This window comes from Acomys russatus, chromosome 22 (assembly GCF_903995435.1).
Source record: "Acomys russatus chromosome 22, mAcoRus1.1, whole genome shotgun sequence".
NCBI lineage: Eukaryota > Metazoa > Chordata > Mammalia > Rodentia > Muridae > Acomys > Acomys russatus.
In genome coordinates this window covers 9,978,946-10,006,054 of record NC_067158.1, presented here as the reverse complement: position 1 = coordinate 10,006,054, position 27,109 = coordinate 9,978,946, and the positions used below count along the sequence as shown (strand labels likewise).

The 27,109-nt window shown below is 44.3% G+C and overlaps 1 protein-coding gene and 1 pseudogene across 1 annotated transcript in view; one reads left to right on the top strand and one right to left on the bottom strand.

Moving 5' to 3' along the window:
• The first annotated feature begins 1,876 nt into the window (after positions 1–1,876).
• LOC127205722 (nucleolar and spindle-associated protein 1-like) lies at positions 1,877–2,537 on the top strand (annotated as a pseudogene).
• A 4,371-nt stretch (positions 2,538–6,908) lies between these two features.
• Positions 6,909–27,109, bottom strand: part of Morc2 (MORC family CW-type zinc finger 2) — a 39,919-nt gene continuing 19,718 nt past the window's right edge. Inside the window, exons 6-26 of the mRNA XM_051165065.1 lie at positions 25,576–25,684; positions 21,655–21,814; positions 21,431–21,542; positions 20,839–20,964; positions 20,232–20,311; positions 19,340–19,422; positions 19,020–19,105; positions 17,440–17,580; positions 17,199–17,353; positions 16,918–17,046; positions 16,290–16,395; positions 15,517–15,649; positions 13,738–13,812; positions 13,271–13,648; positions 12,565–12,696; positions 12,132–12,186; positions 11,497–11,638; positions 11,142–11,366; positions 10,955–11,048; positions 8,894–9,082; positions 6,909–8,086 (exon numbers count right to left, since the gene is read on the bottom strand). Coding sequence (XP_051021022.1) covers positions 8,018–8,086; positions 8,894–9,082; positions 10,955–11,048; positions 11,142–11,366; positions 11,497–11,638; positions 12,132–12,186; positions 12,565–12,696; positions 13,271–13,648; positions 13,738–13,812; positions 15,517–15,649; positions 16,290–16,395; positions 16,918–17,046; positions 17,199–17,353; positions 17,440–17,580; positions 19,020–19,105; positions 19,340–19,422; positions 20,232–20,311; positions 20,839–20,964; positions 21,431–21,542; positions 21,655–21,814; positions 25,576–25,684 — 2,779 coding nt within the window. The 3' untranslated portion in view covers positions 6,909–8,017. The remainder of the gene's footprint in view (positions 8,087–8,893; positions 9,083–10,954; positions 11,049–11,141; positions 11,367–11,496; positions 11,639–12,131; positions 12,187–12,564; positions 12,697–13,270; positions 13,649–13,737; positions 13,813–15,516; positions 15,650–16,289; positions 16,396–16,917; positions 17,047–17,198; positions 17,354–17,439; positions 17,581–19,019; positions 19,106–19,339; positions 19,423–20,231; positions 20,312–20,838; positions 20,965–21,430; positions 21,543–21,654; positions 21,815–25,575; positions 25,685–27,109) is intronic.

Sequence of the window (27,109 nt, the reverse complement as noted above, 5' to 3'; positions counted from 1 at the left end):
AATATCTGAAATGACATCACAGAGCCAATGGACTTAACATACATCTACAGACCATTCTACAAAACACTTCAAAACACATATTCTCATCAGTGCATGGAACTTTCTCTAAAATCAGTCTTAAAGCCTGCACAGTGGTGCATGCCTATAATCCCAACACTCTGGGAAGCAATGGCAGGTGGATCACTGAGTTCGAGGCCAGCCGGCCTACAAAGCAAGTCCAGGACAGCCAAGACTACACAGAGAAACACTGTCTCAAAAAAGAAAAAAACCAAAGCCAAGCTGGGTGTGGTGACACAGACCTTTAGTCCCAGCACTCAGGAAGCAGAGGCAGGTGAATCTCTGTGAGTTTGAAACTAGCCTAGTCTACAAAGAGAGTCCAGGATAGCCAGGGCTACTACACAGAAAAACCCTGTCTCAAAACAAAAAACAAACAAACAAAAACACCACCAAAATCGAAAACAAAAACAAAAAAGATAAAGCAAGTCTTAAATATAGCAAAATTGAACTAATCCATCGATCACAGTGGAATGTAAGAAATCAAGAGAAACTGTAGAGTATGCAGCCCTAATTGGTGAAGTTACATACTACTGAATAATCAATTGATCATTGAAGAAATAAAGGAATGAAAACATACCTAAACTCTGAAGAAAATGCAGTCTACTTTTATCACAAGAATATACATCCTAGGTGTAACAGATATGATTCTATAGAAAGGTAAGGTAAAATAGAAAAGGTCTTCAAAAACCTCAGAGACATACAGAATATGGCATTTAAAGATGGTTTTATAATTTAAAAGATTCATTGACAATGAGACAGGTTAACTCCTGGCAACATCCAGCTTACCTCAAAGAAGATGACAAGCATCAAAGAACCTCCTTAATGTGGCAAACCAGCCACTGGGTAAAAATGTCCTCATTTCAGCCACAGACAGAATTCTGCCTAAAAATAGGCAAGCTTGGAAGCAAGCAGAGTCAACAGGCAAACTCTGCCAAGTCCTCTACAGTTCCTGCCTCACAAATAGGTCTGTCAGATATACTGGGCCACAAGGCTGAAGATGATGCTCCAACATTATAGGGAGTTTTGTCAGGTAGTAAACCATCTCTGTCATCTTCTCATTTTGGAAGCTGCTCACCTGCACTCCCTGTGTACTCAGGTAATTGATTTTATTCCTTCTCAAGTCTCTGATGGGGTTGAAGACCAGATAGCTTAGTTTTACAATTAAGCTTAGTTGTTTAGGGGTTAAGATGTTTTTTAGGTCTGGATCAATGTTTTAAGTTGATAATGACAAGATATGACACAGAATTTCAGATACACCAAGATAGGAAATACGATTTCTTCAAGGCTGCCAAACACAAATAGCCAAAACACTATGAATGTAATATTTATATAATTCCTGATTGTTTCGTGGTTCTTCTTGCTGTAGGTGATTTATTGTATATATGTATAAAAAATATAAATGTAAATGTAAATAAAATTTACAAAAATAAAAAAGCAAGCAAGCAAGAAAAAAGAAAAGGAAATGAAAATGCAACATACTGAAGTCTCTAGTACATAATCAAAGGTAGCTTGGGGAGTTTATAGTCCTAAGTGCCTGAGTTAAGAAATCAGAGGCTGGGCGTGGTGGTGCACACCTTTAATCCTAGCACGCCAGAGGCAGAGGCAGAGGCAGGTGGATGTACAAAGAGTTCCAGGACAGCCAGGACTACACAGAAAAACCTTGTCTTGAAACAAAACAAAAAGAAATCATAAAGGGGAGTCTTCATTTAAACTGAATATAAAAGTCAGCTTTGTCAGTGCCTCGGGTGACACCAGTTTTGAACTGTGCTGTCTGCTGTCTGGATGTTTTCTCTGGATGCCGCCAGGATTGCATAACTCAATGACTGTCTCCCCTGCAGGGGAGGTGAGCTCCATCAAGTACAGTAGCCTGTAAAAGTTAGCCAAAAGAATGGCCCTCTGGGTGAACCTGAGGGGGTAAGTTACTCAGTGTTCAAAGCCCACCTGAATCCAGGAACAGGGAAAGAAAATCAAAACCAGGATGAAAACCAATCTTCTACATTCTTCTATGATGAGACAGATACAAATTGACAGTGAGCCAGCTGGTCATGTCACCAAATTTGGAGGACCCACAAGACAGTCCATGGAATTCCCAACTTCCAGGACCATTCTGAGATAAAAAGAAGTGATTCTACAACCAAGAACCAAGAAAAGCAGGAAAATCAAGACCTCATAACTACTACTAAAGTTTCTTCTCTGCCAGACCAGAACCAAGAATATGAGAGTACAGCTTCCTCAGGAAAAAGTGAAATAAATGACAAAAAGCTTTGGAAAAAAGACCTCTACACACTGAAAAGTTTCCCACACTTGGGAACAATAAAAGGACTGCAGCTACTACAACAAACTTGAGAAGCCTCATAAGACTCATTTTAAGAAAATGGAATCCTGGGGACTGGAGAGATAGATCAGTGGTTGAGAGCACTGGCTGCTTCTTCCAGAGGTCCTGAGTTCAATTCCCGGCAACCACATGGTGGCTCACAGCCATCTATAATTTGTTCTGACGCCCTCTTCTGGCCTGGCCTTCTACATGCAGATAGAACACTCATATACATAAACAAATCTTTAAAAGGAGGAAAATAGAATCCAAAGAAACACTTTAAAGAACACAACTCACTTAATGAGCTAAAGCAGCTTGACACACACAAAAAAGTGGGGTAGTAACTCCAGTTCCACCACTCTGTACCCTGTATCCCTCCCTGCCAGGCAGCAGTTCTCTCAAGGCCAGCCCCATGGTACTATGTGTCTGAAGGGGCCAGACAGACACACTGTGCTTACAGCAACTAAAGCAAATGCCGGGTTTCCAGCAGCTACTAAAGATGATGAGTGTAAGTGTTCACTGACCACAACTCCATGTGTGACCCTGGGAGCGCTTCAAAAGAACCAGCACACCCAAGTTAAAGGCCACCGGGAGGGACTCTGCTGTAGCTGCCCACCTGCCCAAGCTGACAACAGAAGCACAACAGAGACCACTGGCTCTAGTAAGAAGCCGGTATTTGGTCTCAAAGCAAGCTTGTCTCGTCCCTTCAACTACAAGCCACGCAAAGGAAAGCTGAAGCCAGCTCCAAAGTTTTAAATCTTAAGCACAATGATGAGTTGGAAAGAATGTGAGGAATATTTATTTGTACTTCACAGATATGTTACTGAGCCAGGGAGCCCAACCCAAAGTTTTAAATACCTCAAAAGAGCCCTCTAGGCTCTGCATAGGCTGCTGGAGAGTTTCCATCTACGATCTTACTCAACTGTGGACCAACTGTATGAAACACTACTGATTAGCTGGGCAAGATGTGGCCCAGGTGCAACAGTGGCAAGCCTGCTATGGGCGTACCAACTGCTCTATTAGATTTGAGGCTCACTACACAAAAGAACATTTATATCTGATCTTGTAAACCAGTCAAAAACCCACAGTTCTAGCAGTCATAGACCCTAGAGAGGAAACAGCTGCTATTGTTGGACATGATAAAATAAACATTAAAATAAAAATAATCATTGCAACAAAATGAAGGTTTGTGGAGACAGGTTTGGGGAGAAAGTGATTTTCCTCAACAGGATAGGACACCCCCAAACCTAAAAATGTTTAGCTTTAGTCAGATGTAATGATGCATGCCTTTAATCCCAGTACTCCTGAGATAGAGACAAGAGGACCATGTTGGTTTGAGGCCAGCCTGGTCAACATAGGGAGTTCTAGAATAGCCATGGCTATAGAGAAACTGTCTCAAAATAACCAAAGCCAATGATTGTTGCCATTTCAACAGTAACCACAAACGGAGCCAAGAGCAGACTTATTAAAGTTGAGAACCCCAGGAGATCTCAGGTACTTGGCCTCACAGAAAGGAAAGGAAGCCTGTGTACAGACTGGCCCTTCAAGGCAACCTGCACAGTGCAGGCCCTTCCCATGTCCTCCACCTTGCAGAAACAAGGGCTCCCGGACAGAAGGGTAGCTGTGCAACGTGTTACCCACAGTGATCCTGTAGTGTTGAAAACGCAGGAGGCTGGAGCCATGCTCCACAGTTAGGAGCTCCTGCTACTCGTGGACAGGACTCGGGCTTTGGTTTTCAGCACTTACAGAAGGCTCACAAACGCCTGCAACTCCAGTTCCATTGCCGCCTTCTGGCTTCTGAGGGCACCATGCACTTAAGTGATGCACAGACATACACAAAAGCAAAACATTCATACATATAAAATAAAATCTTTGACCTTTGCTTGCCTCTAAGATAATGCCAGAGTTTGATGAGTCCCTCAGGGCAACCTTCCTGCATGATGTTATCTGTGCAACTTTGAGCATGTGCTATGTGGGTTGGGGTGGTGCACTCTGCAGACCACCACTATTGGCCAGTTGGAAGGTCAGTGTCCCACAGAACTGAACATTATTCACCTCCAAATGAAAGACCAAAGAATTAAAAGCTGTATCTCAGCATCACAGTGACAGATCATAAGACACAGCTGCAGGAAAGTTCCCCTAGAGCCACATGACCACATTCCTTTCTGCCCCACCCCCATAAGGAAGCCAGATCAAAGGGCCTTGCCCCGCCTCACTATCCTTGGCTCCCCTAGCAAAGGCCACCAATTAGCACAGGGAACAGACCTTCAGCTAAAACCTAAGACAGAGCACTCCTCTCAGCAAGAGCTATCGGCCAGGAAAGAGGTTTGACAAGATCAAAGAAAGTTCGAGGCCTGGTGTCCTTGGCACCTGTTCTGTTGCCCATCACCTTGGGACACTAGACCCCCTTATGTATCTTTACTGATAAGTGCTTGCCAAGGTGGGACCCCCCCCCCCCGCCTCTACTTTAAACACTGGGAGGGGAAAAAGACCTATAACCACTCCCCCCAGAACAGGGTCACCTCCTCAGGCCCAACCTGGGGCTGCATCTCCAGCCCAGATCCTTGCACTAGAATTCTCAGGATGTTTCAGGCTCACTCAACCCTGTAGCTGGTCTCCACTACTTTGTGGGTTTCCGCCCACCATTTATCCTGTATGGTTTCACCCCTATCACTAGATAGGAGAGAAAGAAGGAAAGAAGGAAGAGAGAAAAATTCCTGAATCCTATGTTTCTTCTTTGAGCAAGACTAACAAATCACAGCCAACCCCCTCACCCCAGTGATCAACAATCAACCAACCACACCTCTCAGGGCTATAGCACTTATATGCCCTCTGAAAAGTTCCCAGAATTCCAAACATAAATTGCAGAAACTTATGTGTAGATGGCAAAAACACGCCTCTGCTAGAGCAAAGGCAAATCATGCACAGCTGCTGTGGAAGTCTGAAGCAGCCCCATTATCTCCACACCTGGAATTAAAATAGCACATTCTTCTTTTCTGTATTTTGTTTCTTGAGACAAGGTGTCTCCTCCTTGCAGCCTTGGCTGTCCTGGACTGACTTTGTAGACCAGGCTGGCCTCGAACTCAAGAGATCTGCCTGTCTCTGCCTCCCAGAGGGCTGGGACTACAAGTGTGCACCACTGCACCTGGCTATTTGTTTTTTGCTTTTTTTTTTTTTTTTGACAGGGTTTCTCCGTGTAGCCTTGGCTGTCCTGGACTCGCATTGTAGTCCAGGCTGGCCTTGAACTCACAGGAATATACCTGCCTCTGCCTCCCGAGTGCTGGGGGGGAAAAAGTTTCTCAGACAGATGAAAAAAAGAAACCAGGAGTCTTGCGTCAGCCTGTACTACTCCTTGGAAAGCTAGAGTGTGGGTTCCTTGTCTTGATCTGATAGTAGACAGCATTCTACCCCCAAATGGAGTTTGAAGTCCTAAATTCTACTTAGATTTTTTTCCCCCTGAGGATTTTATAAACTCATGATCTACAAAAATATCCTAAATATACCTCTGCAACAACAAACAAAACCAAAAACCTAGGCAAGCCAATATATGCTCAGTCACATTAAAACTAAATCATTTAGTGAAATAGTGAGAAGTTAAGATTGGAGGTCCACACAGTTAATGAAACTGGAAGTTGCTGGGAGCTAAATGAGAAGGTATCTGACAGTCCTTTCTGGAATTCACCCTCTATACAAAAGTAATGGATAAAGGTACACATATACCACAGCATCCAAGATAATGAAATGCCCTGTGATGGCTCAGAACAAAGCAGACCCATACTGGCGATTCTGAAACAACATATGATGCATATGACAAAAATGGGCAGATGTGTGGCCAGGTGTCCAGGACAGATGCTCTGCTCTCCAGGGAGAACTTGGGAATCAGGTAGAGAGCCTTACTTTTCAGGTTCAGCCTTCTGTAGTATTTGGATTCTTACCATGTCCACTTGTCACTTATCATCTTAACCCCCACCCCTTTCTTTAGAGCCAGTGGATGACTGATGAACTAGTTCCAAGGACAGCTATACCACAATATTCCCAGGAAACACATCTTGTCACCCCAACAGTAGGCTCTCTGCCTGAGAGAACAAGCAGCATTCAGAAAAGCTGAAGTTGGGTTTAGCACATCCAGAAAGTTAAAGCTAAAACATCAAGGGAATGCAGTTTTTCTGTGTCTGTAGGTATTAAGGAAGTGAAGCCAAAAACAATAAACTGTGGAGATGCAACAGAATGAAGACAAAGACCTTATATTTCACATAAGAATGCACTGAATGCAGGAATCTCACTGGTACAAATTTATAGTAACACATTTTGATTACATGTGTAAGAAAAAAAAAAAAAAAAAAAAAATGAGTATTACCTGCCAATAAAAATGCAGGACCAATTTCCTTTTAAACAGTGGGTTTACACACAAAAATGGACCACACACTGCCTGGATAGGGTCAACAGAAAGTTGGTTTGGGGGTGAAGGGGGTATGTGCACCAACTCAGGAAACCCATCTATTGGAGAATGTTCCAGACAAGAGATGGCCTAATGGGATAGTCTGGGGTAGCCCAGAACCCAAACAGGCACATGTGCACAGTTCCCTCACCACCACTTTCCCGTCTTCTGCAGACACCATGGGACACAAGGTGGCAGCCTTGGCTTGGGTAGATGGTGAAAACAAATCCCAAGGTGTTTTCCATCAAGAGTATAAAGTCAGTCTTCAGGAGTGTGAAGAGTTGGTGGGACTGGAGCCATCAGATGAAGCTCTTGCCTTTCTGGCTCTGAGTAGTTGTCTGAAGCACATGATCCCTCCTCCTCACCGTTCCAGAGCATGGGAGGTGCAGGGCTCTCTGAAGCTCACAGAGAACATAGTAGAAAAACAGCAGCAAAGGCTCTCAAGGAACTAGCACCACTGAGGAAGCCTCCTCCCTCCAGGGAGCTCTTTCACACCTGCACACCCTGAGAATCTTCGAAGTTCAACATTCAGAGTGCTATCCAGCCCAGTGGACTGACCAGCGAGCTGTCTACACTAGAGCTTAGACAGTGTGGTTGACTCATTCAGTATCAAAGTAGGTGGTGCGCTGGGAAATTTGAGCATCAAGAATCATCTCCAGGCTGTCTGGATACTGCCACGTCTAGGATGACTCTGACAGTGGCTCAGGTAGCCTAAGACCTTCATAGCCCAGACTGGACATCAGGAGATCTGTTATAGGGAGAGTCTTTTTGATACTAGGCCTGCTTTGATCACCCCCTTGAGGGTCTTGCAGATCCGAGTCCCTGGGAACATTTATCTTTCATATCCCATTTTTGATCCTGTAGGAGAAAAAAAATCATCCTGCCCTGGAGCCTCTCCAACTTCAGGATGGTGCTTGCTTCAATCCTTTCTTGAGGTGCCAGGAGCTGACTGGCTCAGACTCTATGCCTCTTCCTCAAGAGTCACAGACCAAAAAGTAAGGTCTCATAGCAGGCATTAACATCTTCTCTTTTAAAAAATAAATATTTATGTAAACTTAGGGATTCTTTGAATCTTCCTCCCAAAGCACAAATGTCCCACATGAGTCAAACCAAGATTTAGTCCACCAACTCACAAATGAAATCCCCTCCCCAGGAGCTGCTGTGCTGAAGGGCAGATGTGCAGAAGAGCAGATCTGACTCCCGGTTCCTCAGTCCCCTTTGGTGATGAGGTCCTCAATGTAGGCATCCAGCTCATCATCTGTGTTGATGTCTATGTCCTGGAATAGAGTGTGGTGGGGGTCAGATGGGGCAGGAAAACAGCTTGGGGAGTGGGGCTGAGCTAGAATCCCACCCTGTGATCTTCACCCTAGCTGTCAGCTTGTTTCTTGCTCCTGCCCTGCTTCTAAATGTTATCCTTTGTCACATTCATTATGCAGGCACAGAAAGAATGGAAGCTTTCTTATCGGGTTTCCTGGTTCAATCCTTCAACAAAGCAGTGCCTTTTATTGAAAATTGGACTAGGCGACACCCCTCCAATGACTTCTACTCTTGGGCTCAAACCATATACTTAGAGGTCCTGCCTCTCCTACTGGCCACAACTCCCTACAAAGCCTCAGGGCAAATATCTCTTCAGAGTCCAACCTGAGCACCCTAGTCAAGTGTCTTTCCCCAGGCTTTAGTCTCTCATTATTTGCTGCATAGCACTACCCCATTAATAGCTCGCTCCTCCACCAGCCTGTCCCCAGAGATCAATCATGGTCTCAGTGTCTACTTTGTAGAAGAAAGATGTACCAGACCCCTAAGGGGCAACATCCCACTTCTTGATTACTCAGCCCCATCTGGGATGACAGATACCTAAGAAGTTTCCTTATGGCTTAAAGGGTTCTCAAAGCAAACTGTATGGTCTGTGGGGTCTGGTTGGGATAAGGCCCAGGCAGCTCTATCACTTCAAGCCTCAGAGTCAGGACTCTGAGCAGCCAGGGTTAGAAACACAGACTCCTGTGAGTAGCTGAAGTCCTATGAGAAGTCCAACCCCTTCCCTGAGACCAGCTGGTCTAGCTTCTGTAAGAGGGCTCCTGGCTCACCTCCTGCACTTTTTGCAGGAGTGCTACAATGTTGGTCCTCAACTTCTGTAACTTCTCCTCTGTCTCACGAAGCTTTCTCTCAGCTGTGCGCAAGCTCTCCTCTGAGGCTTTTGCCCGTGAGTCAGCTCGGCTTTGGTAGGAATGGCACAGATTCTGGAGCCCCACCTCATACTGCTTGAAGTATTCTTTCTGTGGAAGAAAACATGATGGTGGTGGCAGGAGGATGAGCTCACAGGATACTTGGTTTTATTTCAGTACAAGGAGAAAGCAGTCATCCAGAGCCAGGGTAAAGAGACCTTAGTAACAGTCCTTTGGGTATACCATGAGGATGAGGACACATGCACTCAGCCAAGTGCTTAGCAAAGTGGAGACGTCTTACCTTTCCACATGGGAAAAACAAAAAACAAAAAACAAACACACACACACACACACACAAAACCTGGCATCATAACTCCCAGCTCAATCACAACTTTCTAAGTCCAAAATAGGACTTCCATATCCAACAGTGTTAAGATCAAAGACCTACCAAGCACCTACCAACAGCAAGTATCTCCAGATTTATATAGTAAATAGTTGTACAGCAACAGAGGTTTTACTATGAAGTAGTTAGACATATTTAAGACAACTCAAGTAGTATCCCAGTATGGTCTGCTCAAAAACACCCACTGAGAAGAGTCACCTTCATGGGCAGAGCCAACCCCCACTCCTCACAGGCTCTGCTGCCCATTGTGGTCTAAACTCTAGCACCCATCTGCTTCTATGAAGGTTGCTTCACAAGCTGCTGTTGAGGGGCTTCTGACCTTACAGTCTAGACTATCCTCACTCACACCCATGATGGCAAGAGAAACTTCACAATACCTTGGCTGCACAAAATAAATTTTAAGTCAAATACAAATATCTTGAAGGCAATTATACTAAACTTTTAATAGAGAATACCATGTGCATGCTGATGATAAAAATGAACAAAACTGAAGTTTGGTTTTAGCAACTGCAACCAGAAGATCAGAGTTGTGCACTAATACTGGTAAGTATTTTTAAAAAAACAAGCTAGATATTATTTTTAGACTCGGACAGTCATACTGTTTCTGTTTTTGGGTTGGGCAACAGTACCTTCTGCTGAGGTCCTGCTGTACCCTGGCTTTTGCTTTGAATTTCACCATTTAATGCCAAAAGTAACAAATCGAACTGCAAAAAGAGATTTGTTCTCCAAGGACTGCTAAAGAGCCCGGTCTAAACAAGGGCAAAAGGCAAAGCCTGGCCTTGGCACACTGTGAGACAAGAATGTGGCAGGACTCATGCTACTAAAGACGCCCCTGTAAAGGCATAGATGGACCACCTCTGGCTACTTTCATACTGTAATTGCAGAGCTACACAGTGATCAGACACCATTCAGCCTACAAAACCCATTATTTGCTAGCTGGCTCTCAGTATGGTTCAGATCAACAATGCCTTCAGCTCCCACCATTTCCTACATAAAAATGAGAACTCAAGATGTACCATATCACCAATCCTTTCAGCCTATCACTGCTCACCAAAGCCTCCTGCCCCCTTTCAGACCACCCCCTGAACTTAAAAAAGCAGCCATCCACTGGAGCCCTGGTTTGGGTTTTGTGGTTGGTTAGGATTTTAGGTGAGTGTTTTCCTTCTCTACCCAATCTGGCCAGACTCTCTGGACACTGCCACAATGTTCATTTCTCTCAGTCACGTGGCTGGCTACCTACAAGCAGCAACTCCACCTCTAGCAAATCTGAAGATGGTGCAGAGTCCATTGGGCTACTTGAGTGCTCATGCCATCTCTATATGCCATCATATACCTCTCTGCAAGTCTCTCGCTTTTGGTATACTGAGTCTAATCTCAATGTTATGTAGGACAGGTTTGAGAAACAAAAAAGAGATGCCCTTGTCCTGAATCTGTACAGGAGTCTCAAGGAGTGAAGCTGCCTTTTCTGCACACCAGTCTTATCTACTCAAATCTCTCAGTAAGAAAGGAAGCTGATGAGATGGTAGTAACACACATCTATTGGCAACTGGGCATAAAAAAAAAATTTAGGCCAGACTCACCAGAGGAAAAGATATTAGTTCTTCTGGATTCATAGAACTCAACTCCTTCTTGGAGATGGGGAAACTTGGAGGCAAGAAATACCGCAAGCAATTCCTAGGTAGGAAGGGAGGGAGGGACAGGAACTCAGAACAGCATGGAGAGAGCGAAGAGCGTCGGCGCCAAGGAAGAGGATAAAGAAACACAAACCGAAGGATCTGGACCAGGAGGTCAATAGTCTCATGGCTGGTACTGGGGGCAGTGGTGTCAGGCTCAATGGCAAGACCATCAGAGGTGGAGGGCTCTGGCAAGGACACTGCCTGCTGAGCCACTGCAGCCTCTTCCTCCTCGCCACATTCTTGCTGCGTGTCAGGGCTCTGGTGCTCTGGAGAAGGTGGCTTCATCAGTCGTACATCTTCACTGCCTTTCTCCACCCTATGGAGGACACAGAGCTTATCATGTTTGTCCTAGGCTCCTAACAGGCGGCTAGGAGGGAACATGGGGTACCTTCTCCCTTTACCCTTGGTGACTTCTGCTATTATCATCTCCCAAAAGAGGGCATTACCAGCGGTCTCTTGGTGTTGTGTCTGTGGGCACATAGTCAAACTTCACTTTCCACCGAACCACATTCTTGCCCATCTCCACAGCTGTGACACGGCCTGTGTACCACTCCCGGTTCACACGTACTTCTACATGCAGCCCTTTGTCTGAGAATTGAGACACAAATGAGAATCAGAGAACTATAGCAGTGCTCCTAGCTCAGCCAGGGTGTGTCTATAAAAGGCAGTCTCCAGGTGGATATTTAGGTGTACACCTTGAAGTTTAGCAATGCTGATTCTTCCATCTATCATGAAGCCAAGACACAAGATGAGTGGCTTGACAAGGACAAACGCCAAAGAATTAGTGTTAAAAACAAAATTAAAAAACATAACCCAAGCATGGTGGCACATGCCTTAAACCCCAGCACTTGGAGACCAAGCCCAAGAATGACAAGTTCAAAGCCAAACTGGACTTCATAATGAATGTCTCCTCAAAAATCTATAGGACCACAATGAAACAAAACCTCATGAAGGGATAGCTGGACTAATTATGGGATAGAGCCCAAGCTCAGGAAGCTGCTAACTTTAGGAGGAAGCTGCTGACAGTGACGGCTCTATTTCCATCTCCATGACAGGCTGACAGGGATCTCCCCAAACTTGCCTTTCTGAGCCTTCTTGAGTTCAACTGAGTCATCTTCCCCAGCACTGTCTGAGAGCTGCAAGGAGAACAGTCTATCAGAAGCTTCTTCAACTGGCTCCTAAAAAGTAGACTTTTGTATTACTGGCCACCCACAGTCATCAGCTGTAATATTCATGTCTTCTTATACTGTCCCAGGTATCTACCCTTCTGCCACCTTTGAACAACAGACAAGGAACACATTTCAAGCGAATCTAGGTACCTACATGTACCCCAGTGTATACTGGCCTGTAATTAGAACCAGTCTCAAGATCCTTTCTGGCCCATATTTCTAATCATCCGGGTAACAAGAGTCCTTGAGGGGTCAACTAGGCTCAGAGGCTCAAGTCATGAACACATGACAGGAGCTGCACAGGCCTCAGGAAGGTAATCCCTGCCAACCTCATGGACCACCCACCTCATTTGCTTCCTTCTTTTCCTCCTTCACAGCAAACTTGCCCCGCTTGCATCTCTCTTTTCTCCTTTCAGTTTCTTCTTCAGCCTCCTCCTCATCAGAGACCACAAGATTCCGTTTCCGACCTGAGGTTGCCTACAGCGGAAGAGTAGGCACATGAGGGGACCCTGCTCAGCTCCCAAGAGGCATGAAGATTTTATGTAACCTAAAGGAACTATTCAGAGCAGCTTATGTTAATTCCCTTCTTGGAATTACTCAGCACACATAAGCAATCTCCTAGTCCTTACACTATGAGGACTTCTGACAACAGCTGTCACAGGAGAAGATGCTCAGATTTCTCTCTCCTGCTTAGTCAGCCAGTTGAGACTACCTTGACACACAATGACTACTACCCTAACCTACCAAAGCAATGTCACCAAATTAACAAACTATGCCCAAACCATGAGAAGCCAGTGGAGCTGACTCAAGTTTGTAGCAGACCATGGTTGGGTCTGCTGGGTAAAAATGAAGAGGTTCCTGAGTTTAAAAAAAAAAAAAAAGTGCTGTGTTAGTTCTGAGCCAATCTCTACAGCTATGTAGGCTGCTTCTCTTCAGAGGCATCAGAGAGGCTTTAAAATTCAGTGGCCTTGTATTCCCCCAATATAACTTTTTCTTTTACTCCTACAACACTGCTAATAAGCTTGAACATGGAGGAAGAAAAACACCTCACCACGGACTGTTTAACAGGTGGCTCTGGCTTCTTGGCCACTGGAGTCTTGACGGCTTTTTGAGCAGGGACCTCTCGAAGGGTCTTGGAATTGGGGAGTAGAGACAGTGATTGGGGCTGTACAGGAGGGGTGGGCCGTGGTGCAGCCTTGATGGGAGGGTTTGTAGGCTTTCGAGGTGCCTCAGCAGGCTGGAGTAGCCTGGAAGCACTAGTTTCTCCTCGGGCTGCTGGAGTAGGTGGCTTTGGAGGGTTGACAATGGAAGTCTTTCGGAGTTGGCTAGTTGGTCTGGGAGTCTGAATAGAAGGGGGTCTGCTGGGAGCATTCTTGATCACTGCAGGTAAAGGGGGTGACCGAGGACGCTGAGGTCTCCGCACTGATTCCTAAAAGAAAAGCCAACAGACAGTGGGAACATTGATCCTGGCTTAAGACACCAGAAGAGACCCACCTCCCTTCTGTCCCTGGGCTTTACTTCACACAGCGGTCTGGTAGTCACTTCTAAGGGCAATTTCTTCAGGTCAGCTTGAGAGCGGATGGGTGTGGTTTTCTACAAAAACAAATATGATGAAATTGTTTACCTATTTTGGTATAATGAAATAATATCTTTTGGACCCTCACTACGTACCTGGGACAGTGAGCAGTTCTATTTCTGAAAGCGTTCTATTATCACTAGAAAGGCAATACACACCATAAAAGGGTACTTAGGTGATTAATTCAACAACTGAGAGACTGGGGGAAATCTTTAAATTTCCTAAGAGAAATCAAGGGGCTGAAGAGATGGCTCAGCAGTTAAGAGTGCCATCTGCTTTTCCAGAGGTCCTGAGTTCAATTCCCAGCAACCACATGGTAGCTCATAACCATCTATACTGAGATCTGATGTCCTCTTCTGGCATGCAGGTAGAGCATTCATATACATTAAATAAGTAATCTTAAATAAATAAATCTTTAAAAAAATAATAAAGAAAAAGAAATCCAGAAGGTGGGAAAGGACTGGTGATGGAAAGTTGTCATGAGGCCAGAAAAGTATGTGGGATCAACATGCCTAAGACATTTCCAGTTAGTATGTATAGTGCATTATACAAACACAGAACAAAGAAAATGCTTTTGTAACAAATATGAAATTGGGGGATGTAGAGAGCGCTTATTGATTGGTCTTGTAGGGCACTAGAGTTCACGTTCCATCACCCACAACAGGGATCTGATGCCCTCTTCTGGAATCCATAGGCAGCTGCATTCACATTGCTCGTGTGTATGCTCACACACACGAACACAATTTTAAAATAATAAAAATAAATCATTTTTTAAAACCCATAAAACCATGAAAGATTAGGTACACATGAAAATTTGATCAGTCTTAAAAATAAAAACTAGTTGAGTGTAGTGGCACTGCCTTTAATCCCAGCACTTGGGAGGCAAAGGCAGGAATATCTCTGTGACTTCGAGGCCAGATAGCCAAGGCTATTATTACACAGAGAAACCCTGTCTTAATAAACCAAAAATAAATAAGTAAAAAACTAATCTTTGCTTATCAAATTTGAAATATAAAGATAATACTCTTCTAAATATTGATAAAAAGTGCAAAATATAGCTTCTACAAAATAATTTGAGAAGAATCTTTTTAAAAGCCGTAACATTTTACAAACTTCCAATTTTATAAATTATCAAGAAATTATTATGTACTAGACATAGTATATGATATATCACATGGGATGGTTTCCCATGACTACTAAAAATTGTAAAGAGCTAAATCTGGTGATCCTAGCTACTCCAGAGAAACTCAAGTTGATTTCAGTGAAATCCTCAATCAGGAAAATAATAAAATAAAAAGCAAAAAAAGGTTAGGGATATAGCTTAGTGGTAGTGCCTGCCTACCTAGTACATACAGAGCCCTAGGTTAATTCCTGATGCTGGGGGAGGGGATGGTGGTGGTAGGGTGGGGCTATGGAGAAGAGGAGGATGGGAAAAGTTATAAAACTATTGAATTAATGGCAATTTCTTCTATAATAGGACATTTTCTGAAATGTTTATACATTTTAACTACATTAGACTACTTTGAATATATAAACACAATAGTCTGTTATCTAAATAATCAACAAGGTACATTGGAAAAGTGTTTGACCAAGAATTCAGAGTTGGAAAACCTTGGTGGAAACACATGGTGAATGAAAGGGACAGGAAAGCCACTGAAGGCACCTATCCTGGACAGACTGCTGACAAGGCTGGCTTTGCCCACTTGTCCATGACCGCATACCTGAAGAGCTTCTAGCTTTTCCTGTTGCTGGCGAATTTTCTCTGTCAGCTGCTTCTGCTTTTCTTCCTGTGTCTTTTGGTCCTTTTTTAATGTCCCCAAGGGAACCTTCTGCTTCTGTTCAGAAGCTTCACAGCTGTAAAGAGAAGAAAGAGACTGGTGGCAAAAGAAGGTTCCAACAGGATAGAGACTTGCAGTCTTATAGCCACCAAAGAGCTGCCAATATATAAAAATGGCATGTGTTACAGGACGTGTTTATTCTTCCTTCTTGCAAACATACGATGTGCAGCAGCCAGGGATATGAGCCTATGAAAACACTGACCTCAAGAAATATTCCAAGAGAGGAGGAACAGTGATGGGCATGGTGAATGTCCAAGTTAGCTTTAATTGTCAACTTGACACAGCCTAGAGTTATGAGAAGAAAGCCTGGACTGAGGATCTACCTAGATCAGACTGGCCTGTGGGCATGCCACGTGACTGGCTAATTGATGGAGGGGGAGCCAGTGTACTATGGATGGTAACACCCCCTAGGCAGGCAGTCTTGGGCTGTGTGAGAAAGCTGGCTAAGGAGCCTAAGGTACTGAGCCAGTACACAGTGCTTCTTCATGGCTCTTCAAGTTCCTGCCTGAATTCCTGCCCAACTTCTCTAAATGATGGACTGTGCTTGGAAAAGTAAGCCAAATTGCTTTTGGTCCTGATGTCTATCACAGCAACGGAAAGAAAACTACAATAGGGAGGGAAGAGTATCCACAATCCTTGTTTTAAAAAAGGCTTACCGGTCCTGCTCAGGATCAGGGTTCATGGAGCAAACCCAGGTATCAGGATAATCTTTTTCTACTGAACTCAGCTGGAAGGGGAGGGTCCTCCATTTCAGGCACAAATCTGCAAGAGAAAAATACCCCTCCCAACAGGTCAGCCATACCTATCAACATCTACTGGAATCCAGGCTCCTCGTAGCTAGGCCCACAGCAAAAATGTCCTGGACTTTCAACACTCTATTATTACAAAACAGTGATTCACCTTATGGACAGTGCTTGCACCAAGGATTAACAATATCATGGAATCCTGATGCTATCACCCCTTCCTTCATTCCTTCCTTCCTTCCTTCCTTCCTTCGGGCTCAGTCATTTACTCATGTTAGACAGACATGGTACCAAACTTACTGAGCCTGGCCCAGCTGTGGTATGAAGCGTCTCCAAGGTGAGGTGACTGTCCACCTCATTAAGAGAAACGGGAGCATCTAGCACAGCCTCAGACTGTGCTCACACAGCCACTGCCAAACAGATCCTGTTCGTAGTGGAACTAAAGTTCATGAATGTTAGTCAAGTCAGAACACCAGCGTGACGCTGAGGAGAAGAGGATCGTGACAGGAGTCTGGAGAAGAGTTCCCACCACTCAACTCACCACACTGGATAGTGGTTGGGATTTCCATAGCCCTCCGGCGTTTGAAACGCAGTTCACTAGATGGGGGTTGGTTCCAGTTGGCAGAAAGGTAGCCAAACTCATCCCAAAACTTTATGATTCCACGCTGGGCTAGAAGACAAATGCCCACCATTCAGATGGAAGCAACTGTAACGTGAAACAATGTAACATTCTTCCTAACTAAATTTACCCTTTCAAGCCATACAAGCACCTTAGACTCAAGGTAAGAGAGAGGCTGAGGGCTGGTGACCCAGCCACATTACCAATGGCGATGTCCTTCCAGTACTGTGCCAAGTGCTCCCCCATTGCTCGAAGCAGATGCCGGTACTCCTTAGCATCAGCGAAGTCCTGCTTGTTATGTGTAGGTTCCAGAACCAAGTAGGGCACATCAACAACCCCAACGACCCCACCACATGCCCTGTAAGGACAGAGAGGTCACAGTTCTGTCACCAAAACTCTTCTGTCACTTCCCCTGGGCGGGAAAGCTCCTGGAGCAGTACTCACATGCCCCCTTCCAGCTGTGGGCCCACTTTCTCATACATCTTGATCAGGCGGCTACAGTTGTAGATAAACATGCCATCTAAGTCCCGGTGTGCAATATTGACCCCAAAAACAAAGTTTAGCTCCTTGGGTTCTTTGAGTGCTCTAATAAAGGAGGAAAAATCAAGCACAGGAACTCATTAGCAGAAAAAGCTCATGGTGATGAAGGTATGTTAAGCTTAATTGAAGCACATTAAGATTTTACATCTTCATTCAGTGTGTAAGGTCAGACTTGGTAAGGATCTGCACTGTTCAGTGACCCCTTATATAAACCTAAAATGCTGTGTGTGTGTGTGTGTGTGTGTGTGTGTGTGCGTGCGCGCGCGCCCGTGTGCGCGCGTGTGTTAATGTAGCAAAACAGGGATGATTTAAATACAAATGAGTTACTATGAAACTGCTGCAAATCTCTGTAGAAAGAGTTACATGGTAGAATAAATGTAACATCATAGTCATGCCTTCCTCTAAATTCCAATTATGTAACAGTGATAGTTAAGCTTGTTTTGGTTTTCAAGGTAGGGTCCTAGAACTCACTCTGTAGACCACCAATTCGCCTACCTCTGCCTCCCAAGTGCTGGGATTAGAGGTGTTGTGTCACCACACCCAGCTTATGTAATAGTTGGGGGTTTTGTTTGTTAGTTTGGTTTTGGTATTTCGAAGCAGGGTTTTTCTGTGTAGCACTGGCTCGAGGATGACCTTGAACTCACAGAGATCTGTTTGCCTCTGCCTCCCTGAGTGCTGGGATTACAGGCGTGTGCCCCACCTGGCTTATGTAATAGTTTTAAAGGCAAAAAACAAAACAAAACCATGAGAAAAGATATTCATACAACATTGAACAAAATGTTGGGACAAGTTAGATTGAAGTGACCTGAAACTTCTGTCTGTGGTGAGGAAGTCACCTAGCTAACAATTCATGCCCCAGAGATTGAGATGCTCAACACAGAGCTAAGATCAAGGTCCCGACAATTTAGACGCAAAATAATACATTCTAAATGAAAACGCACAAAACCCATCTATAGCTCTTCTACATTTGTAGCCAGTGGGAAGAATGAATTATAGAAGAAAATAATAATACATATTTTCAGAAGAATAAGGGAGTTTCACACTTTTTACTAAATGCTTTATATTTTTCAAGTTTTATACAATGGGCATTTTTTTTTTTAACAGCCTTAATAGACCAAAGTAAGAAAAATACAACAGTGTGAGTGAAATGAGTTTAGTGTTTGAAGTGTCAACTCTGCCTGCCTTCCACTGGGTCAGAAGAAGCATCTGACAGCATTGGCAATCACAACAGAGATGCTTTTCTCAAAGTAAACTTGGTGCCAAATGTCAACCTGTCCGTGTAAAATGCTACTTTTTTTTTTGGCTCTGTGGAGCCCTGGCTGTCCTGGACTCAACTTTGTAGACCAGGCCAGCCTCAAACGTACAGAGATCTGCCTGCCTCTGCCTCTGGCCCTGGAGTGCTGAGATTAAAGGCGTGCACTACCATGCCCAGCTAATGCTACATAATCTTCAAAGAACAAAGAAAGGGCTGTCCAAGTACTCACCGCTGCTTGGCATCCTTGATCCTTTTCTTGACATCAGCTTCTCTACGAAGGGTGATGGCACTATTCTGGACCTGCCGCAGCATCACCTGCAAACGTATGGCGGCCATCAGGTGAGGGGAGATGCTCTATGCTACAATAATATGAGATTTTTACACTGATATCACCTGGATGCTAAAACATACCTGAAGATTATTTCTTTCTACAGAAAAGTGACATTACTGAGAACAAACTTAAAAGTTAAATTTCACTTTACTAAGCTTAGAATACTGGACCCCAACACCACACATGCCAAGAAAGAGAGCTTGGGTCTAAGGATTTACCCTGGAGTCCCGTGTCAAGTCTCCACCCATGCGAACTTCTAATGCCCGAGCTTTGCTCTCTGCCTCCCGGGCCTTTTCTTCAGCTAAAACCAAAAAGAAACCAAAGGTTCAGAATTCTGTCATCCTTCCTTGATCCACACAAGCAGTCCGTGCTGCACAAGGAGTATATGCTAACAAGAAAAGGCCACCTAGAGGAGCAATAGCCACTTGGTTAGCCTCTGGGCTTGGACTATAGAATTGCTTCAGAAAAGCAAACAACAAACAACTGACATTCAAAACTGTCATGGCTAAGAGTATATACCTGCAATTCCAGTACTCTGTAGGATCACTGAGTTTGAGGCCAACATGGAACAGGGAGTAAGTCTATCTCCTAACCCCAGGAAGGCATTATTTATAGCCACATATGCTTTACAAGCTTTACAAATTAATTACAAGAGTCAAAACAAAACTACCAAACCCAAAATGCATCTAATGGAAATTCAATCTTAGCATGAACTAGAGCCTGAAGAATGCTTTAGACAATTATTCTCATCAAACAGCCAAAAATAACTATGATTATTCCTGGGGAGAAACCTTGAGATTTCTGTCCTAGAGTCAGGACAAACTAAAGCAGTATGCAGTGTGAGATTTTCAACTGGTCAAGTCAAAGAGTTAGTATTTATTTTACATTAAGACTCTATAGATGTGTTTTATGCCACTCCAACCCTACATAAAATCTTATAAATAGTGGGAGGAAAGAGTCAAGTCTGGAGAGAAGTGCTGACAAGGTTAGATATGGGGAGAGTTGGAGAGGAACTAGATCAAGGTCGGAGGAACAGCCTTCTCCCCTGGCTTTGGATGTAAGTTGTTTCCCCAACTCTAACCCTCCACCCAACACAGGGAGTAACATTACCAATCCGTGCTATATGCTCTGCTTTCTTCACTTCCTGTTCTGCCCGAGTCTTGAAACGGCTTGATGTGTACTTGTACATCCTGAAGAGTGGAAAAGAAACCTGAGGGCCAAGCAGCAGTGGGGCAGACAGCCAACGCAGCAGCTTGGGAAGCACCCTGCCTCCTCCATGTGGTGCTGCCCTGGCTCCTGATGATGAAACAGATCCAAGCTCATTTTTTGTGAAATAATTCAATTCCTTATTCAATTTGTCCTTGACCTCCTGATTTGTCTTTGGGGTTCAGCAGGTATCACTAATCTCACAGCAGGAACAAACCTCAGTAATAAGCCATGGCTTTTCCTTTCCTGTAAAGGGTCTATAGGTCCCGAATTTGAGATAAGACAGTTCCCAGTGCCGATCTCCACATTTCAGAAGGCACTTCCCTTAACTGTCCTGGCCACCCAACCCAACAGCCCGCCAGTCACTTCTATCCTTCCTAGAGAATTGACTCTCTGGTTAACAGATACAATCAGCAGAGTTAGAGCATTCACTTGTACCACCCTAACAACACCCAGAAAAACGTGGCCAGGCCCCATTTCCCAGTCCAGATAATAGTAGCTAAGCCCTTACCTGGGCTTATACAGGCAGCAGGAGAGTCTCTTGGTCTGCACCTTGTGCCCATGGATGAAGATCCTCATCCGGGGATCAATATAAAGCACAGCAGCATAGGCTCGGAAGGAGCGTCGCTCTGGCTTCCTGGAGAGAGCAGGAACTGAGACCGCCTGCCACCCACACCCCAGTCAGTGCAAAGCTACGGGCTGCCTCTCTGCGATTCCTCACCTTTCATTTCCCATGCTGGCGTCTCCTGTCACTCTGGCCAGAATGCCCCCTCATCATGGTACTACATGCTGCCCTGTTATGTCCCTAGCACAGGTGCTGCACAGACACCTCACCTGGCCCTTATAGGAACCCCAGTGTCTTTCACCACCCCTAGACCCAGGACTCAGTCTCTTCTGCCAAACAAAAGAGAACAGGGAATCATTAATCCTTGCTTTAGCGTGGCTGAGGAGTCACTGTCTTGCTAGTAGCAGGTAGGAGCTCTCAGCTTTATCAATACTCACACCAAGAAGAAGCCATGAAAGGGGCTCTTCCATTTTTCCCTGAAATCATCTCCTAAGGAAGACCAGCTGTGGGGCCTGCCACCCTTCCCAGTCATACTCACGTGCCCTCTGGGGAGGTTTCTGCCATCTGGATATCTTTTGGATTGGATATTATGTCTAGTTCCGGCTCTCCATTATCCATGAGCTTGAGATTAAAGATGATCACCAATGTTCCTGGGGAACAGAAATCCTTTCTCTCTGCCAGCCGACCCTGGCTGACTCCCCACATTGCCAGAGGCTCTAGTGCTCTCAGATTCTCTGGGCTGCAGGCCCAAAGCCTACTCACCACTATTCCCAGGAATCTTCATGAACTGGGCCATCACTTGCTCCTCAGTGTGGAAAGGAGAGTACTTGTAGACGAGCTCTGTCTCGATGGCAAACTTCTCCACATTGTCTGTGACAGGTTCCCGTGTTCGAGCATTCCAGGTAGGCAATGGGACAATCACCTTTGTTAGGGGTGAGCAAAGATGGACACTGTGATTGGGGTTCCAGAGCTGCCTTCCCCTAAACACACAGCTTTTGTGTCCCTTTAGTTGTATAGTCTGGCATCAGATCTGTAGCTTCTGTCCTTCTCTAACCTCCTGCTGGTTTGTACCTCAGAGGTCTCTGTGCCTATCTGAGATGTCTTCCGCCATTTCATTAATTTGGTAAAAATTCTACTTTTACCACTAGGAAAAATATTTTTGCTATTATCTAGTGAATCCAGAGATACAAACTCGGCAACTCCACTTCAGGGTAAATACCCCCAATGGAACTTTTGCACATATGTACCAACATACACATACAAGAATAACCCAAACATCCACTACAGAGTAGCAAAACTAAAGTAGTCTATGATAATAAAAATGAGCACCAACATGGATGGATCTCACAAACACTATTATCTATCTGAAAGAGATACAAGTGAATTTCTATAGTCAGTCCTTGTTACATACACAAAAACAAATGAATACACAAACACCACTGACAAACAATGCCCCCCACTTTTAGTCATCATCCTAAAAGTTACCAGAAGGTGATCTCCCCCAGGGTACACTGAGGACTACATTCCTCAAGTGTTCAGAGGAGACTTCTAACTTTCAGTTTATAACTGTGGCTACATAAGCACTTTCTTATAATAATTCTTCAACATATATAGAATTTGATTTATGTCTAATTAAACAAAAATTCCCTTTCTTCAAAAATCTTCCTAGTGGCTTCATCATATCCTCATCCCTCACTCAAAGCCAGCGGTCCTTGCAGAACCCAGCAGGGGCTTGACTGAAGGGATTCTCTCTGTGCAGTAAACCAAATGAAATACCTCATGGGTTCAAGCCAAACGGTCCCCACAGAAGACAAAGGAGAAAGTCAACATGCCCGGGTGGTAACTCATTACGAGTTCTAACACTGCTAGCTTCTAAAATGCTTCATGCTGAAATCACTAAACCACAGGGCTAGTTTGGACACATTCCTCCTGGACTGAAAATGATCTTATTTTGAAATCTTGGCAGAGTTTGTTCTAGAGTACAATCCAAAACAGTGACCTCCTAGGTCCAAGTAAGGAAAAAATTTCAATCTAGCTTTCCCACCAAGGGAATCAAGTTCCATGTGCCTTCTGTGAACTTGTGTCTATACCTTCCCAGGTGAGAACAGCACCACTCTAAATTGTAGACACTAACTTTCACTCTTGCTCATACTTTGCATTTCTCCTTCAGCTTTTACGTCACCAATCTCCCAGTTTTCTTCCTAGCTGCCTCTTCTCACCCATACCTTCAGTGTTGGCCTGCTTAGATTCTTTTCTTATTCCACTTTCTTTTTAAAGTGATCTTATCTGCTACTAACAATCCCAGAGGCTAGGACCAAGGATGGACGAGGAGGGAGAGGAGGAAAAGGAGGAAGGGGAGGAGGAGAAGAAAACGACAATGACAGAAAGACAAGAAGGAAGATAGGAAGCCTAGAACTAATATTGCCTCCAAACTCCAGACGCAGATCTCACTTTGCATGGCCCAAAGCAACCTACACTGTCCTCCCTCTGTATCACCCTTCAATCCTCCCTCAGGTCCAGATGGCCCACCACCTCCAACTGCCACACCAGAACCTGCAAGTCTCTCTAATCCTTTCCTTTCCCTCCAATAACCATCAAATACTGTATCAGTGAGTCTCACACTCTAGAAAGACACCTCCATAGCTCTCACCTTCTAGCTGGCTACCATAAACAGAACCTCTCAGCTGGTCCACTCCAAATCTTTCTAATCCAATCATTGCCAAGTAACCACATGGGCTTTTCTAAAGAGAATCTAATTCTAGGAACTACTTGATTAAAATCCCATTTATTCAAACAAGGCCCTGAGCATTAGCTCAACCTGGCCAAGCCCTGTTCTCTGAAGATTACCTCTACCCAGCATCAACCTCAGGGGCTTAAAAAGGATGTTTTTACTGATTCCAAGAATCCTTCACCAGGCAACATTTCCAAACACCATAGCCCAGGCTGTCTTACTGTCCTATCTTCTCCTAGAAGTTTGTTCTTTATAGCCTCAGTGCATCTCTCCCCAAATATATAGAATAAGGTAACAAACCTCATCTAGTAGATGAAAAAAAAAAAAAAAATTCCACTGATTAGATAGATTAAAAATGGTAGAAAAAGGTTCCCATTTTAACATCAATCAGTTTGCCACAAATTTATGCTCAGATTTCAACAGGACCAGTACAAATTCAATCACTGCTAAGCAACAGAGAGGGATAGACTGATATTCTCAATTGGACCAACTTCTTATGTGACAGCTATGAATTTCTTTCTACACATCCCAGGTCTTTCTCAAGTTCTGTCTGCCATTACTCATACCTGAAAGGAAGCTGGGCAGACCTTGCTTACTCCCCCACTGAAACAGCTCTTGACAGGCACAGTCTGTAACTCCTATTCTCTACATTCAGGAGGCAAATGCAAGTGAATCTCTGTGAGTTCAAGGCCATTCAGGTCTACATAACAAGTTCTAACTAACCAGAACTACATAGTTAGACCCTGTCTCAAGAAAACCAAAAACACCACAAAAACAAAAACTGTTCAGTATTTGAGCCACCAGACCACAAAGAGAATCAGCTAGGTTATTGTTCAGATCACACAATTAGCAAAAATATAAATAAATAATTTTTAAAATGTATATGGATGTTTTGTTTGCATGTGTGTCTATGTACCACATGCATACCTGGTGCCCAAAGAGGCCAGAAGAAGATATCAGGTCCTCTGGAACTGAAGTTACAGACAGTTGTGACCTGCCATGTGGGAGGTGGGAGGTGGGAATTAAACTCTGGTCCTCTGAAGAGCAGCTGTGGAACCATTACCCAATTACCAATATATTCTAAAAGCAAGATTTGTTATTGAGCCTGTCTTCAAGGACAATAATAATCACCGGGGCAAAGAAGAAGCTGCCAGTGAGGCCAGGTAGAAGGCACTATTAATGATGAGCTCACAGTGGTGTCCTCCATACCCTTACCTGTTTCAACACCTGCCTGGACAGAGTCTGACTCATGGCTTGTGACATAAGTTAGATCAACACATTTCCTCACAAAGAAAATGTGCTCACAACATACTCCACAAAATAATCATCTTAGGAGGAAAGACACTGATATTCTATTATTACCATCAGCTATAATTTCCAATCACTTAGGGAAGCCCAAAATATCCGACCTGGTAACAGTTCTCTATGGAGATAACCGTCACAGAAAAGGGGTAGTATGAAAATAAGGAAAAGCTTCAAAATCCAACTCTCATTTTCGTTCTTTTTTTTTTTTAATACTTTATTTTTATTTTATGTACATTGGTGTTTTAACTGCATGTGTGTCTGTGTGAGGGTGTCAGATCCCCTGGAATAGGAGTTACAGACCGTTGTGAGCCACCATGTGGGTGCTGGGAATTGAACCCAGGTACTACGGAAGAGCAGAGAGCTCTTAACCACTGAGCCATCTCTCTAGACCCCCAACTCTCAGCTCCTGCCACTTCATAGCCTCATTCATTCTCAGAAACAGAACAGCTGTTGTCTGAACTACCTTGAGATTTCACTTCCTCTCACATTAAGGGACTGTCTGCCTCACTACCTCCAACCAATGCATTCACCCATCTCATCCTGTAAAGCGGGCACCTGCTCCAGGTCTACAGCTTCAAAGAGCCCAGAATCACAGACAAACCCAATAAATCTCAAGCAGCAACTCAGGCCACAAGAATGAAACATACTTCATCAATGCCTTCTTCCTCATGAAATGTACGAGACAGGAAGAGGCAGGTCATGGTGTCTTCCTTCTTAGTGAAGAGGATAAAATCCTTCCCAATGCGCATTGAGCCCCTGAAAGGGAAACAGAACAGATTATTCCCAAGGACTCAAAGCTCATCTGAAAAGGAGCATACCTTCAGGGCATAACTGAAGCTGATCAGAGGGCTCTCCTCAAGACTGCCTGAGGTTGAGTCCTGAGGTTGAGTTCCACAGTCCTTGCTCCCTCCCACTCAGCCAGCACTCCTAGCCTACAACCTTCTTAAGCAAACTTTCCTTCTATACAAGGGTTCCAGTTTCTCACCATCCTCCTACGATATACTCACTGAGACCACATGCCCTGGGTTAGTTTCCCTCCCAGCTTACTGCCACAACCCTAAACAAGTGAACCAGCTTGAGCTCTAGGATCATTAAACTCCACTCCAGCAGCTGACACCTTGAACACAACATCTTTTGGGCCACACCCTCTTCCTATCCTGCCCTTCCTTCACTAATGCAAAAATCTCCTCCTGTGCACTCATTAAATGGCCACACTGCCAAGAGAAGAGTCAAAAGACTCGTCTCACACCAGTCTTTCAAAAACTAGTGTGACTATAACACTTATCCAACACTAACGCTAACTGTTTAGCCCAGCTCAAAATTTGATCTCCGAAGACAGTTCAAAGAGGCCTAACTCCATGTCAGTCACTCTACCCATTCTCCTTCTGAGAATTGCTTTGCTACTTTGAGCTTATTCTACAGCCTTGAGTTTGTCTTCTACAAGGAAACAGTTTGAAGCTTGGCAATTCAGCAGAGTGGTAGAACACTTGCCTAGCATGTGCAAGACCCTGGGTTCAATCCCCAGAATCAGTGGAAAACAAAACTCATCTGGCAAAAGTCTAAAAGGAATCAATGGCTTCCTTCCTGTTTGGCCATAACAATCCTTCTACAGAACAGGTTGAGACAGGCTTTTCCAGGCAGAACAGGGCAGGGCAGAAGTATGAAGCAGCAGTAGAAGGACTTTCCACTCAACAATGAGGCTGTTTAGTTCCTTTTTTTCTGAGCAGCTTCTGGCCTTTATGGCTATTGTCTCATTAGTCCCTACAACACCCCTGGAGAAGACAATAGCAGGGAGCCTCATTAATCTCTGGACACAGTCCAGCCTGGTATGCCAGGCTTCCCACTTCCCAAGCACTCAGGGCAACTCCCAAAACACTCCATAGACACCCTCAGGGCTGTCAATTCTCTTCCTGATGACAGGGCTCATTTCCCTTAAATCTCAGTATACTCTCTCCTTCCCTGCAGCTTGTGGACAGCATTGCTCTTACTCAACTGGACAAAACTTTTTTCACAATTTTTTTTAAACTTCTATTTTTGATCCTGACTACAGGGTCTGATTAGCAGGAACCCCAAAACACCTTCCTTGCTCAATCCTGTGCTCCCCACTAATCATCTCATCTAACTTCTGAACTTTGAACACTAGATGGCTCCAGTTCAATGGGGCCTTCATAAAAGCCTCCT